We start from the raw sequence: 18,479 nt of genomic DNA, 5'->3' as shown, positions 1-18,479 counted from the left end.
GGATCCCATTTACAGCTGTGAAACATGAGGCTCAGAGTTGGTAAATCTATTGTTATTACTAAATGGTACAGAATATAAACCCAAATCTTGGTCTTCAGTTTCTGGATCCTATGCTTGTTCCAACATGCACACCCACTTCCCCTTTGGAATAGGAACTAGAAAGAGAAGTTAGGTTGCTAGTGATAAAGAAAATCACCACCAAGCTCCAGATTCTGCTTCTGATGACTGTTCTCATCCATTGTCCTTGAAATGTGAGCTGATCTCTACTTCAGAATAATCCAGATAGATTGATGCTACCTGCTGTCGTCTGCCCATCTGGGCCCTCCCAGGGGCTGGCTCTCTGTGCTGCCTCATCAGATACCTTCCCTGTTCCAGGGTGACTGCAAAGGCCAGCCTTCCCTGAGCACATTTATCTTCAACCCCCAGTGCACAAGCAGAGTGCACACTAGACTAACTCATTTATTTCTACTCATTTATTGATGGCCTTTCATAACCAAGTTATTAAGTCATCAATAACCTCAGAGAAATAAACGAATGGATCCAGAACTGGGCCAATGGATGTTTAAGACATATTCTGCAAATTTTATCTAGGATCAGCAGAAAAGTCAATGCTGGGTCATTGATGGTATTTCCGCACCTGTGAAAATGTATTCCAGAAATATTTTATTCTAATTAAAATCCAGTTTATTTTTCTACAAAGTAGTGAAATGAATAACATCTCCACTCACTCAACTGAAAGAAAAAAAAATTTTTTTAAAGCTTATGTGTTAATATTTTTCCAAAATGCTACCTAATGTGTCTTGCCTCCCATCATCTAACACAAAAATATCCCTGGAAGGCTTGCCAAAAATAGAGTATAAGCTTTTTTGGGAGTGCTCATATCATGAGTTCCAATATATTCCCCTTGGGAAATAAAATAAGATTAAAAAGAGAGGAAAAGGAGAAAGAAAGGCAGGGAGGATTTCTAAGACTTTGGGAAACCCTTGAAGCCAATGTCTAGGAGTTTAAAGAAGTTCCTAAGACTGAAGTTCAGTTTCTGTGAGGACACTTTCAAAGCCATAAGCAGTTCACCCAGCTCAGGGGAGCCATGCATTTCCATCGTGTTTTGGGGTATATGTAGCTGCTCTGTCTCAGCCTCCATGGGCATTCCATTATCCTGACCTCACCTCTCTGTTCAGATACCCTTTTTCCTTTAGTTTGCTCGCAACTTACCCCTGGGGCCCTACCTAGATGGGAAGAATCTTGGAGGCTGAGGGGCCACAGTGTGTTTGGAAACATGCCTCAGTTGCCTCAGTTTCCTTATCTGTAAAATGTACTTCATCGAATTGTTACAAGAATCTAGAGTTAACATATGAAAAGCACTTAGAGTATAATCTGGCACATAGTAAGGGTTGAAGAAATGTAGCTGCTGCTGCTGTTGTCATTAATAAAAACATAGGCTCTTCCATATGATTGGGACCTTAGAGACAAGCCAGTCTATTTCCTCAATTAATTTTACAAACAAGGAAACTGCAGCTCAGTGAGGTTAGGTAGCCTATTATAGAATGTCTGTGCTTTCAAAAGTTTAAAGGCTGAGTGAGATATTTGTAGAAAAAGACATCCTTTATCCAATCTAGCAGTCAAATTCCAATTCTGTTACTTGCTGGTTGTCTGACTTTGAGCTCATTTCTTTCCTTTGCTCATTTCTTTCTTTCTCTGGGCCTCTCTAGGTCCTCATGTGCCAAAGAAGTACAATACAACTTACCTTGGTGTATTGTTGTGAGAACTGAAAAATAATGACTGAAAAAATTAATGACTGGACAATGTGACTAGCCTGCTGCCTAGGAGTTAATTAACGTTCAATAGCTGGGGACAGACATTATTGCAAACATCATTCAGATGAGATGGGCTGCTGCAGAGTGGGTGCTAGAATCCTGGGCCCCTGACTGCCAGTAGAGCTCACTACTATACTGCCCATGCTTACTTAAAAACAAACAAAAAATAGGAATTTGCTGATACTTTATATCAGTTTTGTTCAATAACTATCTAGTCATCAGATATGAGCTACCAAAAATTACCTATGTCTATTCATAGATAAAAATCTGTAAATCCATATTGTTCTTAATGAAAAGAAAAGGGGGAAAAAAGAGAAGAAAGTCCCCAGTAGTCCAGAGCTCTGGTCCAGAGCTTATTCTAACTAGTTCAACATGAGCAGTTTTGCTCTGCCAGCTGAGCCCCGACATTACTGTTGCCCCCAACATGGCTCAGAAACAACTTGCAGATGTCACAAGGTAATAAAGAAAACACTACGTACAGCAGTAATTTTGCAAATCTGACAACTTTACTGGGGTAGAAATGGTTAGAGAAAGGTTCAGGGAAGGATAGATATTGAACTAGACACCTTGGTTTCCTTTCTTGGGGAAATATAAATAAATTCTAACTCTAGGTAACATGGCATGGTACTCCAGCCTATCAGAAAATAGAGACCTGTGGAACTCTAATGTCCATGAAAAGATAATGTGTCCCATGGTGGGAATTAGGAATGGGGAATAGATTCCATGGCCAAGTAACTTTGAGAAATACTTCCCCCTTGAAGATTTACAATGCTCACTTATAAATTAAAGAGTCTGAGAAGACCTGCATTTAAGAAACCTACTTAATACTGTCAAATCCATCCTTTCCTGAAGGGTAGATTTTGTTGGCACAAAATTTCCATCAACATCATGTGAACAGTTGCATACTAGGCACACTGTCTGGGAAACTGTACAAGGTTTGAAAATCAGAGATCTTAACACAACCAATGAGAAAGCCAATGAAAAATTTGGATTTTAATTTCATTGTGAGTCTCTGCTTCAACCATTTTAAACAAAAGATAAATGGCTTACTAAAAATGAACCACATTTTACTTTTTTGTATTTCCATTTTATTTGGGAGGGATAGAACTGCAGCATCTACTGGTACATATATATATTTCAGAGGGCAGAATAAAGCCCTTTGTGACCAGCTATTTATCATTTTACCAGGGCAAAAAATAAAATGAAAGCAAATCAACTTGGGTTCATTTAAGGGCTGGCTTTGGAGCAGCCAATGGATTTCCATTGTCTTCCATTTGTCATCATATCCTCAGAAGAATATTCATATTATTACTGGACTGCAAACTCACGATGTAATTTGGGGATGGAAACTGTGCTCCCAGACAAAGCAACAAAGCCCACATTAAGATATAAATGCTTTTGATAATGTAGATAATTACAAATGATTAAAATTATCTTGATATACAAAATGAAATACATAGAATTAAAAAAAATGCCACTGAATATCCTTCTTACCACATTGCATATTTTATTATCTGTCTCACAAAATTGTTGGCCTTCTTTCTTTTTTCTTAGATTTTCATCCTCTACTCTCACATAAACACCCATCAAATATTTTCTCTTTCTTTTTTGTCCTTAATTCTTTTTCATCCACCCTCCCTTTGTGGCCCATCTGGGAAAAAAAAATGAGACAAGTACATTCAGTTATTACAGTCTTTCCATCAGGAATATCTATTTCAAAACCCTTCATAATCTAAGCAGAAAGATATTAAAAATCAACCATAGCCCTTGGGTAGCAATCTATCAAAAAGAAAGTGAATAAAAACTAGTTTAACAATTATTAGACTGTTATCTCTTTAGTACTGACCTTTTAGTAATCCATAAACAAATAACATCCAAATTTGACAGAAGTAAACTGCAAAATTCCCACAACAGCGATCTGACAGAAATATCATTTTTATTGATATCAAAAAAGTGGCATTTCTTAGCTGTTTAATAAAGTTGGGATTATCAAGAAAAGTAAATGTTGAATTATGCCCAAAGTGTCTCATCCACAAAGATCTATGAGCTGATTTGCTTGGCAACTTCTTCGCCATTTACATGCTTACGCTTAGAAAGTTTTTTTTTATTGTAGTTTAATTTGGTTTGACATGTGTCTTTATATTAAAATGTGTTTGACTATCTATTCAATGCCTTTTTCTATTGTCTCTCTCCAGGGAGCAAATAATGTGGATAAAGGCACAACAAAAAGAGACAGCGCTCGGCTCTTCAGGATGTGGTATGGCTTTGACCACAAGTATCCTTTAACAATCATGATCTCACAGATCCTGCTACAGGCAGAGAATTACTTTAAGTGTGTAAGCATTGAAGTGTGCACTCCTGCTCTTCAAGAAACACAGAAAGGTAAAGTGAATTCACAGCCAAATTTACAAAAAAGAATGATTTCATAAAGTAAAAATCTGGGTAGTCCATACATAAGTCCGTACAAAGAACTCAAGTGAAATCTCTCAGAGTCAAATGTACTTGGTATTTTCATGACAATCCAGTATTTTCTAATGCCAGATGATAAAATCATATAGTCCTGAAGAATCAGTCTATTTTACAGCTCTTCCCCTTATAAAGCTCTTATTTCTGGTGAAGTTGGCCAAACAGACCTGCTTGACTAAGGCTATTGTATGAACAGTCTTAGGGGCCTTTCCTCAGGGCAATCCAAGCACGCCTTCCGCACCCTTCTCCCGAAAACTCATCTATATTCTTCTGTCTCAGGCTGTAAAAAATGAAGGGATAGGGGCAGAGGACAAGAATGAATGGGCCGAGGAGAATGAGTCTGGTTCATCAGAGTTCATCATAAAATAGCACTGCTTTGTTTTCCAGGCAGATTTGAGTAAAGTTTTCTGGTGAAGTACAAGTTTAAAATTTTGGCAATCAGTGTGAACAGTAACTCAGATACACCTCGTCATGTGATCTGTAGGGCCAGGAAGTCAGACCTGAAGGGCTTTGCCATTGTGAATTGCAGCAAGTGGTCCATCTCTAATCCCAAGCAAAAGCGCCAAGAAAGAAAGGAAAGAACTGTGCTGCAAATTAAATGTGTTGGGTTTTTGTAGCTTGTTTTCCACAATCACAAATCCCTGTCCTTTCAGTGAGAAAATGTCAGTCACTGGGGGATTTGTAAGCACCTAAGCTATGATGAAAGCCACAACAGATCAATGGGAGAGAAAGAAGAACTAAGAAGAGGGGAAAAAATTTCAAAAAATAGGTGAATAAAAAGAAGTAAAACAGAAAGGGGGGGAGAGGAAGCAAGAGAAATACAGGAAATTCACAGTAGGAAGGAAAGGAAAGCAAATTAGAGGAATGACTGCAGAAAATAGAAAACAGAAATTAAGAAAGAAGCAAAGAGAAGCAAATTGAAGATTGCGGAGATAAGCAAAACAACATGAGAATTAGAAAGTAATTCTGCAAACATAAAGCATTCTAAGAATTATAAAATGGTGATATGGAAGGTGGAGGTTTTCTGAGTTTGTTTTTCCATAACTCTGTTATCTATGGCCAGATATCCTGCCTTGCTCAATCTTTGGTTTTGTGCACAGTGTAGGTTGCCGCCACCTTAAAAGCATTCCATCCTGGCCATTAACTATCTCTTAGAGGTTCTGGTATCTCATTTACTAATGAATCCTTCCTGGTCTTTCTAAGGGAAGCTAGTTCTTAGAAGGCTGTTGCTAGTTTATGTTCCTGGTTGATTTCTTTTGTGGACACATAATTTGCCCCTGCCATTGTGTGTAAGCATCTGATAACCCACTTTGTATGAGATTATAAGAATTTGACTAAACAGAACACCTAATGAGATGTTCAGCAAGAAAATGGTAAATCGGAAATGAGCTAAAAGATATTGTTGTTCAAATTCTGACAGTGCTGTGAGGAAGGCTTTACAATGAAGGAAAGGAAGAAAGTGGAAAAAATAACCTGGAGACAAGAAAATGAAAGTTGGAGCCCACTCAAATTTTTAGCTAAGAGCAGTGGGTGACACTAAATTCAGATGATGTCATAGTTTTTGTCTCACTTTTCACCAGGGGCTTATTTCCATATGATTATGGACAGACTAACAAAAATAAAGGCAGATTTACACTCTCAGTCATATCCCTTCTCATGGTAATTTGTCATCCTGCGTATTCATTCTAGAAATTGCTATGCTGCCATCACTGCACAAATATATTTTCACTTAGACAACAAAGGTTTTGTATCTGGGTTGTGCTGTGAATTTATGCCTGGAGATTAGCAAACCCACAAGTTTCAACTCTATGACCTCTTAATATATCTGTGGTTTTGCAGACAAATTATTCACTTGGCATTTACGTTCATTCTGTTCACCTAAAACCCAGGTGATATGGCCATGCCAGCCACCACCAGTGTAGGGCTGAACCCCCCACCCAGGGGTCAGGTTGCCTGGCCTGGACCAAGAAGACATTGTCATGAGGCTTAAAGAAATTGATGATGCTGTTTGGACTTGTTCAAGTTTCATTTCAGTAAAATTGCTTTATGCAAACAAGACATCATAAAGATTTATTGACAAAAGAAAAAGAATAATTAAACCTTCATACACACCTGTATCAGTTAGGGTTCTCCAGAAAAACAGGAACAGAACCAGTAGAAGTGATAGACAGATAGATAGACAGACAGACAGATACACTGATTTTAAAGAATTGGCTGATACAATTATGGGGACTGGCAAGGCCAAAATTTGAAGCATAGGTTTTCACTCTGGGAACTCAGCTAATGGTGCAATCTGTAGGCAGAATTCCTTCCTCCTCAGGGAAGCCTCAGTTTTGCTCTTAAGGCCATGCATTATTGAGGACAATCTCCTTTACTTAAAGTCAACTGACCACATCTGCAAAATACTTTCAGCAGTAGCACCTAAGTTAGAGTTAAATTGAATAACTTGATAGTCTGGCCGGGTTGACATGTAAAACTAACTATCATAGCACCCAATTTATATTCAATTCGTGTCCAATATTCAGACCCAAGGATAGAAAACCCCTCTTAATTTACCATTATCAATAAAACAAACCACTGTCACTCACATAGTGTTTTGTTTTACTTTTTATTTTTGCATGGGATAAAATAGATTCATACAATCCCATAAAAATTTTCCAATAACTACAGAAAATCATAAAAATTAACATTCAGTGAGTATGAACAATGGCCAAGCACTGTGTTGAGTGTTTTACATTCATTACTTCATTTCACCTCCCAGCTCTGTAGGAGGGTGGGGAGTTCTAGAGAGTATAAAACAATAAAAATGGACTGCTGGCTGGGTCAGGCTCTGCTGCAACAACCCGGGCTCCCCTGCCGGAGAGCACTGTTGGAGGTCTGTGGTGCCAACATTGATTAATTAAGGTTTCATTATGATTCAATATGGGCAGCAATTGTAAACCATGCAGTGCAAAGAAGAAATTGAGAATGGGAGAGATGAGAAAGGAAACTAATGTTACTGAGTACTGATGTTTTACCATCAGGCACGTTATTTCATTTAATCCTTATGACCACTAGTCTTGTTTTATTTAATTCTTACAGCCATCCTCTTTGAGGTGGAGGAAACAAACTCCCAGATAACTTAAATAACTTTCTTAAGGCTCCACAACTAGTGTCAATTGCATGATCCAAGCCCAGAGCTGTCTCACTCCAAAGTCCATAAATAATATGAACTTTATTGTGAACAGTTCTCTGTTCTATCTCTTACTCTACCTGTACCACCCCATATATCTACATGTTCATAAAGTGACCATTAAGCAATGAATAGTTGTGACTCCATACATTATATAGTGTGGCACTGACATCTCAAACATCTGTTGGCAACATATGGGGTGATAACAAGTTTAGGTGTCCTTGTTGGTCACCCAGAGAGCACCACTGTGAAGGAGTCCCTAAGTTTCTGAATCAGATCCTCAACATTTTAGTGGCAGAAAATTAAATACACCGAAGACTCCAAGAATGGTTCAGTCTCATAAAAGATGGGACTCACTCAGCCAAGCTCAAAGGAGGCAGAAGTATAAACCAGGCACCAAATTCCTAAATCACCATATCCCTATGGGGAGTAATATCCTTTCCCAGACATGAGAAGGCTCAAGTCACAATCTTGTCGCTAGCATCCCTCCTCTCCTACTCTTGCTCCCTGTCTCTCCCTACTCCAGCCACCCTGGCCTTCCTCAGACATACGGACACGTTTCTGCTTCCAGGGCTTCACACTGGCTCTTCCCTCCGACACGCACGTGCCTCCCTCCCTCCCTTTCTCATTCAACATGTCAGTGAGGCCTTCGTGGCTCTGTGTGTACATTAACAGTCCCAACAGGAGCATCTCTCACTCCTTCCCTGCTTTATGTTTTTCACCATGATACTTACTAGCATCTGGCACAGTATGTACTTTATTTAATAGTCTCCTCCTACCAGGATATATGCTTTCTAAAGACAGAGACTGGGTCTGTTTTTGCTCACTGGTATGTCCTCAGGGCATAGGAAAGTACCTGGAAGGGAGGGAACACTCAATAAATATTTGCTGAAGGTATGAATGAATCGATCAAGCAAGCAAACAATATGTTCTATCCAGGGCACCTTCATTTCAGACATTGATGTAGCAGGAAAATCCAATTAATTATCTGAAGGTTGTTAAGTGAGTCTGAAAAGCAGAGCAAGGCAGAGTGGATATTATTAGTGTTTTCGTCCAGGCTACCCTGTGTAGACACCCACTGCCCCACCGTCCCCAGCCTGAGGGTCTCACTCCCTAGACAGGGACAGCCTCTCCCAGCAGACTTGGATCCCTGTTGCTTTAGCTGCCCTCCTTCCTACGATAGGTCCATCCTCCCTCAGGTTATACTAGTGCAACTGATCTGGTACATTCAAGCCTGGCTCTGGCTTAGAAGCCATTCTGTGTGGGTGACTTTGAATACAGATATCATATCTCACCAATCACGTGTTGATTTTATTGGAAACAAAGTCAAAATTTTAAAGCCACCTATCATCCTCACTAGCAGTCTCTTACAATGAGGAAGTTAGCAGCAGAAATTGATGCCCCCTTATTCGGATTTTAAGACAACAGATAAAACGATTTGCCTAGATTCACGGTGTTAGAGCTGGCATGCGAATCTTACGCTGCCTTATTCGTAGGTGACGAATGATCCTGCTGGATGGTTTCCTTCCTAGCGCGTCTCCCCGTTCCATCATTTATCATCTCTCCTCTTAAGCATGTGTGTATATTAGTCTTACAAATGTAAACGACACAGGATAAGAATGACCTTTTCAAAATAAAAAGGACAGCCTAAAATCATTTTTAGCACTTCCTGTATGCCAACATCAACTGAAAATAAGGATTTATTATGTGCTTGCCAACATTTTACATAAGTGTAAAGCAAGTGCAACAATCACAATGGGTTGGCAAGTTGACACAGTAACAGAAACACATAAAGCCACGTGGATGGAGACTTCCTTCCCGTCACTGGTTTGGAATGAAGAGTGTACTCTGAGGTATTAACAACAAAATGAAAGGCCCACGGCAGGAAGTGTGGATGCTGCAGCTCTTGCATTTTCCACTTTGAAGAGTCTAACAAGGAAAGTGGCAGGTACCAGACTCCCTCCCGTACTGAAGTGTGGCAGGTTAGGACTCCACTCCAGGATACGTAAACATGAATATCTGGGGCACTCAAAATGATACTCAGAACCAAGTATTTCATGGATTAAAATGTAATGTCACTTTAGTCTTAACCAAAAAAAAAAAAATTAAAAGGAAAAAAAAAACCCAAAACCTCCCCCTCCTTAAGCTTGACAGAATTCATTATATCCCACACAGTCACACTTATTTTAAATCATAGGTATGAATATTGTGAACAGCAATTTCCATTTTAAATGATGATCCCTGCACTGCAATTTTTCCCTATTCTGACTAGCTGAAGCATCCATGAATTATTTATCAGGGTAGCGCTGTGGCCTTGTGAATGACTTGAGTTTACTTCACAAAAAAACTCCCGGAGGAACAAAAAATGTTAGTTCTGTGATCCCAGTTTTATAAATGAGGCAACTGAGCCCAAAGGAGGGGAAAAGACACATCCAAGGTTACTGATGGGCGTGGAGCCAGCGCTCATAATCAACAGAAGAGCAGGCTGTGTCACCAGAGGCATCCAAGGATGCCGGGTCAGGTGGTCCATCCTCTAAGTTCTGGTAGCGTTAACAAGAGCGTGATGCTGTTGTTGTAAGTGTGCCTTGATTGTTTTAATGTGACAGCTTCTTTGGTGGTTCAACAAAAGCTTCGCCAGTCTAGAGGTGAGGTATATTTTACTTTTAGTAGCAAACAGAAGAGGTAGCAGAAGATATAAGTAATCCTTTATTCAATGGATACTTTACTGAGTGCTTACTATGTGCTAGGCAATATATTAGGAACTGAGGGCCCAGCAGCAAACAAGGTAGGCATGGTTGACCCTCATTAAGTTTTGTTTCTTTCCTCATTGAAATGAGTCATGGCCCCAAAGCCCTTTGAAATCATAGGTGGTCTCTAGCATAGGAAAGGGAGACACTAGCATCACCAGAATTTCATGGGGGGGGGGACAGACTCTTGAGGGGTGCCATAAATTAAAATCATTTGTAACTTTCACTTGTAAAATACAATCAGATAACTAACTCCACAATTGGTTTCAGAAAGCATGCAAATTTCAAAATATTTGAAACAAACATAAGCAATCAGCTTTCTAAAGGCTCTCTCTAAATACATCCCCTGGTGGCATCCCCACATGAGTGTGACATGGCATTGTTACTGCTTCCCCTGGGAGGCTGGCTGCAGGGAGGAGCTCAGCTTGCCTTGGGCCGCCACAGTGCAGCTAACACTTAATTCGTTGGATATTTAGCTTGCCTTTTGATCATCCTTGTCCTCACAAGTGCTGCAGTAGAAGGATCTTGTAGAAAGCCCTTGACTTAGCACCTAAATAGAGTGCAATTAAAATTTCCCGAATGAAAACACCAGCTTTCTAAACCCCTGTAGTCTCATGCCTTTTTGCTAGGAAGCAATGCAGAGGAATTTTAACAGTATCTGGAAACTTGGGCTGTCTTTTGTTCAGGTCACAGCTTGGATCTTCCATAATTTCTTTCTCCATATTTGAGAATGATGCACACTATCTTCTGTTTGGGCTGAATGCATCAGAAAAGTTGGCTAATTATTCAAACAGCTTCCTGCTGATGGCAACACATTCATGGGCCTCTCAGAACCAAAACATTTAAAACAGTTAAATAGTGCAATTTTCTCAAGACCCTATAGCCTAAAGACATTACAGTATTCCATAGTGGATATAAAACTCTCCTGGAGACCTGACAAGTGACTACAAGCATGACTTTGTGAATTGTTGCCTAAACACAGTGGATCCCCCACTGTGATTATAATAAAATGTGGTGGGTCCCAAGATGATAACCAAGTTTTGTACAATGATCCTAGGATTCTACATGAGCTTTGGCATCCTTACTTTGTTCTGCTCTTTCCTTGCAAATGTTTTAATAATATTTCTATTAAATGAGAATACTTTCTGATTTCATTTTCATGTTAAGCAAATGATATGAAAATCTAGATTTACACAAACAAGAAATCAGAAGGTAACTCCTCCCCTTGCAGAATGGATTCACAATATAAATCCCTTTAAATCCAACTCAAAAAACATCTGTTATTTTCTCAGTGCAAAGAACTATGTAGGACTTTCCTCATTCAATCATTTATCACACATTTATCGAGAATCTACCATGTGCCAGGCACCATCCTAGGTACTAGGAATGCAGCTATAAACAAATTCTCACAGACTTTATGTTCCAATGTGAGTCTGTCTTAAAATTTATGATTTACAGATGTCTTTTCAAGAATACATCTACGATATAAAGAAAGTTTTTATCAACTAGAAGAAAGTCTGGTTCAGTGGTCAGGAGTTATTGGTTTAGCCTATCCACTTTCTATTTAATAGTTATGCAATTAATTGTAGGAAGTTATTTAATCTTTCTGTGCCTTAGTCTCTCATCTGAAAAATGGGGATAACAGAAGTCCCTACCTTATAGGTTTGTTTTGATGAGTAAATGAATTAACACAAAGCACTTAGCAAAGTGTTCCCTAAATGTCAGTGTTGTCGTAATTATTATTACTACTTATTGATGGTCATAGCTCTTAAAGAGAGCCACCGTGTAATGTGTTTAATATTGTCATTTATTATGACCAAAATTTCTATTTTATATGCTTGTAATAATTTTTAGTTGCAACAGCTGTATTTTAACATCGTAACAAAGTCTTCAGTCTCCATAAATGAAAGATTTTACTTGGGCCATAAATCAGACATAATTCTTATTTGATCTTGAGTGAATGGATGTAGCAGGATGTTAAGCTATCCTTTTGTGTCCTTTGTTCTGCACATGCCGTTGTTTCATTTATAATTTTTCTAACTTACAGTGCATCGTCCCGTAGTTGTTTTTCTGGAAATTATACTACCGATAGCAATTTACACTTGATAGAGAAGTGCAGCAATTTTTCTGTTCCACAATGGAAGCAATACAAGCCTTTGATGATAATTATTCCTCTTCTTCCTGTGATAAAGGAAATCTTTCAATTGCACCTTTCAGGTGAAGCCATGATGTTTTGTCATTAGGAATGTGATGTTATATTGACGATTTCTAGGTCAGTATTGAATCATTTTATTAGAAAAAAAGGAGAAGAGAAAAATAGTAAGACTTACAACAACATATGTATTACCTTAATGTTGCCAGTATTGAATTTAGTTTTAACATTTCTTCCCCATGAAAAAAAAAGAATATTTTGTTTAAATTTACTTTGTTACTCGGTCACTCCTTCTCAACTACTGGAGCCAAGGTATTTGCAAGCTGCCAACAAATTCGTGAGCTACCAGAAACACATTATCAGCATGGGCTGTCGCTGCCAGCTTCCCATATTATCACCTGACAGCGAGACAGTCCTGGGCCTATCTCACGGACTGCAGCTATTCAGCACTTGTCTGCGTATGAAGCTGTGGTAGCCACACACAGAGTGTTGGGCAGACATGGCCCCGCCCTAATTAAGGTTCACTTCACAAGGTAGATGGTGACAGTATGTTCTCAACATATATCAGACCAACTCATAAATAAGAGTGGGCAGAGACTATAATGCTGCCGGTTAATAGAGGAAGAGCTTGTTGGAGAAATAAACACTATTCTTCCAGTCATGTTGGAAAGAGTCCGTGGAGGAATTGGGATTTCCTAACATGAAATTAAATAATGAGAACGGAGGAAGAGCATTCTCAAAAGAAGGGAAGGTCCTACCACAAGTGTGGCGTGAATAGAAGAAAGAGAGCCTGAATAAATCTGCCCGAAAGGTACAAAAGTGGAAGAAGACAGAGAAAAGGGGTAGTCGCTAGAGATAAGTCTTTGAAGTAAATCATGAAACCCTTATTCCCAATGCCTAGTGTAATCAGAATTCTCTCTTGTTAGTATTAATTTTTTATTTCTGTTTGATGGCTCAGATGGCCATCAAATGTAGAGTGATATCTCACAAGCTAAAGTGTCCTTTAAAGTTTCCTTTCTGTCACAAATCTGATTCGTCCCTGATGACAGTTATTTATCAGGTACCTACACACTTAATGCTGCCAGAGTTGGGTTTGGTTATAATATTTCTTCCCCCAGAAAAAAGAAAAAAACATTTTCTTCAATTATTTTAACTGAATTTAGTCTTAATACTTCTTCCCTAGGAAAAAATATGTCTTCTGACTTCTTCTAAGCCACAGAGATAAGAAATGGTGACTTCCCTCAAGATGCCAGCACCCTGGTGAGGTGGAGACAGCAGGCACCAGTGCACGGAGCACTGTGATAAAGTTATGAGCAGAAAGCATTGGCTTAGTCTGTTCAGACTCCTATTATATAATGTAACAAAGTGCCTTAGACTTCTTTTTATAAACAAAAGAAATTTATTTCTAGCAGTTCTAGAGAATGGGAAGCCTAAAATAAAGGTGCCAGAATTTCAGTGTCTGGTGAGGGCGCATTTCCTGGTTCCTAGATGGCACCTTCTTGCTGCAGCTTACATGGGGGAAGAAGCAAACGAGCTCCCTCAGGCCTCTTTTATAAGGGCACTAATCCCATTTGTGAGGGCAGAGCTCTCATCACCTAATCACCTCCCAAAGGCCCTACCTCTTAATGCCATCACCTTGGGAGTTAGGTTTCAACATATGAATTTTGGAGGACACAAACAATCAGACCATAGCAAGTGTTATGAAAGCCAGAGAGGGGTATAGCCAACTAAGCAGCTTTGGAGAATTGGGGAAGCCACACAGAAGTGACTTTGAAAGTGGGCAATAAGAGTCAGAATCCCTAAAGGGGACACTGCAAAGGACTTTCTGGCAATGGAAACAGCTCAGGCAAAAGCCTGAACAAGGTGCAGGGTATTTGGGAAATGGTAAGAGTTTCAGGGCATCTGGTGGGAAGTGAAACTGGAGAATTATCACGTGCACAGATTGTTCTGGACCACGTGTCATGGTGAAGAAAATGGATTTTATTTATTGACGGCAGGAGGCCAGTGCAGCTCTTAAAGCACAGTTACACGGTTCTGTTTGTTATAATAAAGAGGACTACTGGCCGTGTGGAAGGTGGTGTGACAGGGAGAACAATAAACTGAAAATGATCTGGACAGTTGCTCCTGAAAATACCCACCAGTTTTCCATGTGGATAAAAATGTAGACAGAAATGTTTCATTCTACTTTAAGGCCGGGCGTGGTGGCTCACGCCTGTAATCCTAACACTCTGGGAGGCCGGGGCGGGTGGATCGCTCGAGGTCAGGAGTTAGAGACCAGCCTGAGTGAGACCCCGTCTCTACTAAAAATAGAAATAAAAATTATCTGGACAACTAAAAATATATATAGAAAAAATTAGCCGGGCATGGTGGTGCATGCCTGTAGTCCCAGCTACTCGGGAGGCTGAGGCAGTAGGATCGCTTAAGCCCAGGAGTTTGAGGTTGCCGTGAGCTAGGCTGACGCCACGGCACTCACTCTAGCCCAGGCAACAAAGTGAGACTCTGTCTCAAAAAAAAAAAAGAAATGTTTCATTCTACTTTAAAATATATTTTGGAATACCCAATGTGTTCCAAAATGTGAATGTGTTAAAATTTAAAAGTATTTCATTGAGAGATTCTTAAATTTCCACTAATGAAAATGATCCAGTGGTGTCAGTGTTAGGGTCAGGGTCTACTGCAATGTTTTCTAGCTAAAAAGCAAGTCAGTCTCTCAGCATATCTTTTGGTATTTCAGTTACCTATCTATAATCAGAAACTGGAGAACTTCTGACAGAGGCTTTAACTAATCTAACAGAAAATATCTGAATTAAAATTCACTTTCAAAGAAAAAGCTGTTTTTTGTTCTTAAACTGGTAAACTAAAATGCTACCAGCCCTCAAGCCACACTCACCTTCCTAGGGCAGCCTCTTGCCAATACTAGCTGATGCTGTGGGCTTTTAAATGTAGGGGAAGAAGCACAAGAGAGCTAACCTTTTTCCAAAGGAAACAGACACATCCTGAAACCATTGCTTTTGACATCCCTTGGAGCTATTAATATTTCCTTGGAATTCCTTGAAATCCACCAGCGTATCAGGTTTCACTGACCTATTGCCTGTAAACATGGCCAGAACTGATTTCTAGCTCGTACAGAGCAAATCTATGCCTAATCCTTTAACATGTGTTTAATACCTAGACAGGAAAGACGGCAGCGGTTTCTTTCCTTTCCCAGCAACTGCAGACACCTCTTCCCACAGCTCTTGCTGTGGCCTAGCATTTGGGTTGCAGGTGCCAAGCCCTTTGCCTTTCCTTCCCCTGCTTCATGTAGACACAGAATCAGGCATGGAGCTCGCAGGAGCAGCGAGCCAGAGCCAGCGTCAGTTATGGGAGCTGGCTGCCCAAGGCGGGCTGCGTGCACTGTGGGCTCCGGGTGCCAAAGGAGGAGGGGGTCCCCAGAGAACTCACAAGCAGGTGCCCCACAACCTACACAGCTCTACCAGTACAAGCTCAGAAGCCTGGTCTTTAACTAGCTTGACCAACTTTTTTTTTTCTTTTCTCTTCTTTTCTTTCTTTTACACTTAGTCGAAGTCCTCGGGCCTTCTCTGAACTGAAATGTTCAGAAGATGAACATTATGGTAATTGGTAATTGTACAAGCACTTTGCAAACATCAAGTGCTTCATAAAGTCGAAATGATACTAAATTCAGTGACAGGTTTATAGGCCTGAAGGCCTTCAGACTCATTTTTGCAGATATAAACAAAGAATTTTATTACATTTTTATTATTTTTAAATTCTAGCTGGATTTCCTGTTATATTCAAGATTATGATGAGCACATAAGTCTCTTCTCAGTCTACAGACATGCCCTATTGAGAAATCTTCCTCCACAAATCTCTCACAAATCCCACTTTTTTGGAATAAATACTCCTGTCTGCCATCAATTAGCTCATTAAGAACCCCTATTCTTGACCTTCCAGCAAATAGAAGCTGATGCTCTCGAGCTGAGGCCCTTCCTGGCCTAGCCTTTGTAGGAACTGTTTGTGTTCCTGTTAGGAACTACAGATTAAATCCCTGAGAAACATAGCTCTCTTGCTAGCTCAGTCTTTTGCAAACCTTTCAAAATGTTGTCTGGGCCATTTAGAAGAGACAGATAAGATTTAAATCTGAGTTTTTCAAACTGCTGATCAAGACTCAGGGGGATGGGGGTGCGGAGAAGGGATGGGTGTGTACCTATGTGATGAGTGCGATGTGCACTGTCTGGGGAATGGACACGCTTGAAGTTCTGACCGGGGGGGATGGGGGGCATGGGCAATATATATAACCTGAACTTTTGTACCCCCATAATAAGCTGAAATAAAAAAAAAAAGACTCATTAGTGCTTCTCAAAATCAATTTAGCAGACTCCTAACCAGCACTTTTTAATAAATGAAAGTAGACTAGAGAAAATATGATAGTGCATCACAGAATTAGAAGTAAATGTCCGTTCACAAGACTTATCTCAGGTGTGTCCGTGTGTATGTATATATCCACTGGGCTGTGGCATAGAAGGTGTTCTTAATGGGATCATGATCAAAAAAGTGTTAAAACTTTGATCTATGCTGACGTCAAATCCCTGTGCGGGAACTCTCAGGCCTTTTCCCCTAATTGCTTTAAGTGTCCAGCACGTTGGACAAGGAGCTGCAAGAACTCAAAAAAGAGATAGCCATCAATTCTTCTGAGTTTATTTTGGAAAAGTTCGTGGAATTGGTGGATTTGAGCTGGACTTTGAGAAAAAGGTAGAATTCGACTGGTAGAAAGTGGAGGGAGCTGGAGGAAAGGCCAGATGAAGGAGAGAGAGAGGCAACGTGCAGCTGGGAACAGGGCAATGAGTTTGAAGGTCTGACTCCTAATCCTGCCTCAACCCTCAGCTATGGAACCTCAGGTGCCAGGCTACTCTGAGCCACTATTTTTTAATCTGTAAAATCAGTATAATCATATCTGCGCCACAGAGCGCCTGTCATCTTCTAATGGAGTGAATTAAGTGAAATCACTTTGAAAACTAGGAAGTACCAAACACAAGATATGCTTATTAATTTTTTCTAGGCAAAGCATAGGTTACAAATAAAGGTGAGAATGCTGGAAAGTATTATATGTGATTGGGATAAAGTGAGAATTGCAGCTTGGCACATTTAGGGTTGGCTGTTAGAGAAGGAGAGACTAACAAGCTGTGTTTAGGGAAATGTGTAAAGATTTTAAGTATCAGGTGAAGGTGTCCAGATTTGATTCAGTAGATAATGAGGAATCAGATGATTCATAGACACAGGAGTGACACAGTCTTGTTTTAGAAAGATTGATCTGGCAGCATTGATTGGGGAGAAGTCATAGGGGCCTCAATTATGGTATTGCAATGGGAATAGAAAGGTTCAGATGCTAGAAGATTCTGGCCCCAAATCCACAGAATCTGATGCTGCATTATTGGGGGCATCAGGACCGCAGAGAGAAAGGGCCAGGTGTAAAGAAGTGGGGGCCCCAGGTGACTGTGGGGCTCCAGCCCTCGGGACTGTGAGTTGGCTGATGCCAGTCACAGAAACAGGGAAGGCAGGAAGACTGCATTTGTGGGGAGAAGATGAGTGTGGCTGGTTTCCTCCCTGATAGGATCCTATTTATATGACCCTGCTCCTTTTTCTTGCTGAGCCAGTTCTTCTTTGGGATAAACAAACCACTTGTCCAGTCTTGCCTCACAGATGGAGTTCTCCAGACCTCTGAGTGAACTTGTTCTTTCTCTCTGAGCAGCTCGCTCATAGGGGGATGCTCTACAACTAATATCTTACTCAAAAAGAGGCAGAACACTTAGTATTTTGTGCTAATTCAATATCATCAATTTGTCTTCTATCTGTAGGCTTCGCTTAAATTAATCCCCAGGTTAACTTATGTGATGAATACAGCACTGATATATCACATCCCACCAAGTCAAGTTAAAATGCATTAGCCTGGAGCAGCACAGAGCATGAATCCAATAGCTAGGTTCGGCTCTTTGTCAATTACTACCTGTGCGACACAGGGAAAATTACTTGAACTCTCTGAATCTTGATTTCCTAATGGTAAAATGGGGACAATGATAATGATAACAGCACCTATCTTGCAGGACTGTTGTGAGGTCTGTGTTATTATGCTCCAT

General features: G+C 40.1%; 1 protein-coding gene across 1 annotated transcript in view; it reads left to right on the top strand.

Annotated features, from left to right (window-relative positions):
• Positions 1-18,479, top strand: part of SLC9A9 (solute carrier family 9 member A9) — a 530,362-nt gene that overhangs the window by 428,691 nt on the left and 83,192 nt on the right. Inside the window, exon 14 of the mRNA XM_045539403.1 lies at positions 4,010-4,089. Coding sequence (XP_045395359.1) covers positions 4,010-4,089 — 80 coding nt within the window. The remainder of the gene's footprint in view (positions 1-4,009; positions 4,090-18,479) is intronic.

The sequence above is a fragment of the Lemur catta genome, chromosome 1 (assembly GCF_020740605.2).
Source record: "Lemur catta isolate mLemCat1 chromosome 1, mLemCat1.pri, whole genome shotgun sequence".
NCBI classification, from domain to species: domain Eukaryota; kingdom Metazoa; phylum Chordata; class Mammalia; order Primates; family Lemuridae; genus Lemur; species Lemur catta.
Note: the sequence above shows the minus strand (reverse complement) of the source record. Positions and strands in the feature narration are given on the sequence as shown.